This window comes from Citrus clementina, unplaced genomic scaffold (genome assembly GCF_000493195.1).
Source record: "Citrus clementina cultivar Clemenules unplaced genomic scaffold, Citrus_clementina_v1.0 scaffold_8, whole genome shotgun sequence".
In the NCBI taxonomy this organism is placed as follows: Eukaryota; Viridiplantae; Streptophyta; class Magnoliopsida; order Sapindales; family Rutaceae; genus Citrus; species Citrus x clementina.
In genome coordinates this window covers 3,810,190-3,812,949 of record NW_006262022.1, presented here as the reverse complement: position 1 = coordinate 3,812,949, position 2,760 = coordinate 3,810,190, and the positions used below count along the sequence as shown (strand labels likewise).

General features: G+C 38.3%; 1 protein-coding gene across 1 annotated transcript; it reads left to right on the top strand.

Annotated features, from left to right (window-relative positions):
* The first annotated feature begins 369 nt into the window (after positions 1-369).
* Positions 370-1,546, top strand: LOC112096155 (probable inactive receptor kinase At1g48480). Its single transcript, XM_024179087.1, has 2 exons — positions 370-862; positions 981-1,546. The coding sequence occupies exons 1-2, from the start codon at positions 370-372 to the stop codon at positions 1,544-1,546; spliced, it is 1,059 nt and encodes a 352-aa protein (XP_024034855.1).
* The last annotated feature ends 1,214 nt before the right edge of the window (positions 1,547-2,760 follow it).

Below are 2,760 nucleotides of genomic sequence, written 5' to 3'. Positions count from 1 at the left end.
TATGAAAAGTCAAAAGGCATTATTTTATAATTCAGTTGAATTCGATAATATCAACATGCAAGAATTTTTTTATTATTTTTCATTAAATAAGAAGAACACTTGTAATTAACCATACTTTTGATTAGATGAATTTTCAGAACTTGTCCTGTGTCCTTACAAAATCTAGCTATAAGAAGTTAAAAAAGATTTTAACACAAATAAGAAATAAGCTGGCTTCTGCATAGATGATTAATCCAAGGATTGCAGTGAAGAAAACAAGGAATGGTTAAGATGAGAAGAAGACAAGACAAAGTCTTTCATCTCCTTCCAAAAAGTGAACAAAGCCTCTGAAGCTTCGCCTATAGAGAGAATTTCAGTTGGAAAAATAAAATGTTAATTCCTCCTGCATTTTTTGTTCTTCCAGTTCTGTTGTTCTGTTTTTGCCTTATATCTTCTTGTTTACAAGGGATCAGAGAAAGAAAAAAGGACAAATCCAGCTTTGGAAAAGTCACACTCACCAATGTGACTCCAGTGTCTATGCTTGAGGTTCAGGTGACACTGCCCACAATAGTAATCTTTGGAGATAAAACTGTTGCCAAAAAATATGATCCAGCAGCACTGACTCAGCTTCCAAAACTCAGGCTTGGAGAAGGTACTTTGGGGACTTTGTTTAAGATAGTTCTAGATTGCGGTTCCATCATCGCGATGCGAATGATTCGACCTGGTCTTGTTGGTGATGAAAACCTTGAGTCCTGGATTAAGTTCTTTGGAGGAATTCATGGCAGATGGCTTCTCCCAATGCATTTCAGCTTCTGGTACGGTGGAGAAGCTTTTATTTTGTATGATTATTTGTGCTTAGGTAGTCTTGAAGATCTCTTACATGGTAAGATATATATGATTTCATGTTTTGTAATTAATTCTCTTGATTTTTTTCCTTTAGTCTTGCGCGGCAATTTCAAGGGGAAAAAAATGTTAACTTGCATCAGTTTTTCCCAATGTAGGGAGCGAAGGAATGCAATTTTCTCCATTGAGTTGGAGAGAAAGAAAGCACATAGCACTTTCAGCTGCCAAGGCAGTGGCCTTTCTTCATACCCAAGTAACCAAAAGTGGTGAAGCACTAGTTTGTGGTGTGATCAAGTCTTCAAATATATTGATTCGACTAGACTGCTCTGCATGTCTTGCCAGCTACGAAACACCTTACATAGTTTCTCCGGCAACCATAATCAGAAGGAACATTGGGCGGGTGGCACCTGAACTGACGACATTCAATAAAAAGAGTAGTAGACTATTGTTTACACAAAAGTCTGATGTGTATAGCTTTGGAGTACTGCTATTAGAACTTATTACAGGGCAAAGGCCTACAATGACAGACTTGGGAGAGTACATAATAGAGAAGAGAAAACAAGAGGGCCTTAAAGGAATATATGATAAGAGACTGGGAGAAGTGAAAGAAAACATGGTTGAATTAATTGGAATTGCAAGGCTTTGCTTGTCTAGGAATCCACAAGAAAGGCCTCCAATGGATAGAGTGGTGCATATGATTCAAGACTTGCAGGATTGGGATTAAGATTTGGATTTGGAATTTTTCGTTTGGGAACGCTTTTTTAGGGTCGCTTCTTAATTGGGATATTCGAACCCAATAACTGTACATAATTGGACTGAAAAGAGGAAATAAAATAAAATAAATAAAACTACCAAGTTTTGTTCTCATGGCTTCTTTTTTTTCCGGTGTATTAAATTATTTGGTATCTTCAAACCGCATTAGGTTCCGACTAATCCAGATTCGAGCGGGGTAGAACCACTAGAGCAACAAAGCTCTCTCAACAAGTATTTGTTCTCATGTCTTTTAAGTACAATAACTCCTGTTAAGTTGCAAATGAAAGAAATTGCCATCTCCACAATTTAAGCATAGCAAATAAAAGAAACTGCCATCTGCAGATTCTGCACAATTAAAACAGTGTATGATCATCCATTATGTCTCGCTGTCATCTTCTTTGCAGTGTTTGTAGCTACAATCCGTGATAATTACTCTTGTACAAGATTAGTAACCATAATTGTTAACGGAATTAATCATTAACATGGGGAATGAATAGTAGTCGTAGGTACTAGAAATTTTCAACTCTATTAGGAGTGTGATTATAAAAATTGATGTGTTAGATTCATTCAGATTTGCTTATGAGTGTGATTATGTACTACACAAGCAAACAAGGGAAAAAAAAAAGTCATATATAATAAAGAGCCTTTTAATTCATACAAAAAATCCTCTCATTGTTGAATAAGGCTATTAAAAAATATTTTTTTCCTGAAGTCCATCTAACAAAAAGAATGTTTATATTGATATAGTAACTCGAAATGTGTATCAAGATAGAGTAAATTTGTCATTAATATGTCATTTAGTATCCTTGAAAGATAGGGGGAGGCGGCGACGGGTACAAGTGGCCAATGTTTGGCGGAAGGATGACTTCTGCTGGTGGAGGAACATTAGAAGGAGGGGGAGATACAATTGGTGTTGGTGGTGGTGATTGAACAGGTGGCGGTGGAGAGTTGACTGGTGGTGGTGGAGACTTGACTAGTGGAGGAGGTGAAGTTGGTGGAGGTGAAGGTGGGGGTGGAGACTTGATTGGTGGGGGAGGTGAAGCTAGTGGTGGTGAAGGTGGGGGTGGAGATTGAACCGGTGGTGGTGGTGAAGGTGGGGGTGGAGATTGAACCGGTGGTGGAGGTGAAGGTGGGGGCGGAGACTTGACTGGTGGACTATGAAACCGCCCTAACTCTCATATACCC

Coding starts and splice junctions, on each gene's coding strand:
- LOC112096155 (XM_024179087.1), top strand. CDS start 370: ATGTTAATTCCTCCTGCATTTTTTGTTCTTCCAGTTCTGTTGTTCTGT. Junction 863..980: donor TCTTGAAGATCTCTTACATG/GTAAGATATATA, acceptor TTCCCAATGTAG/GGAGCGAAGGAATGCAATTT.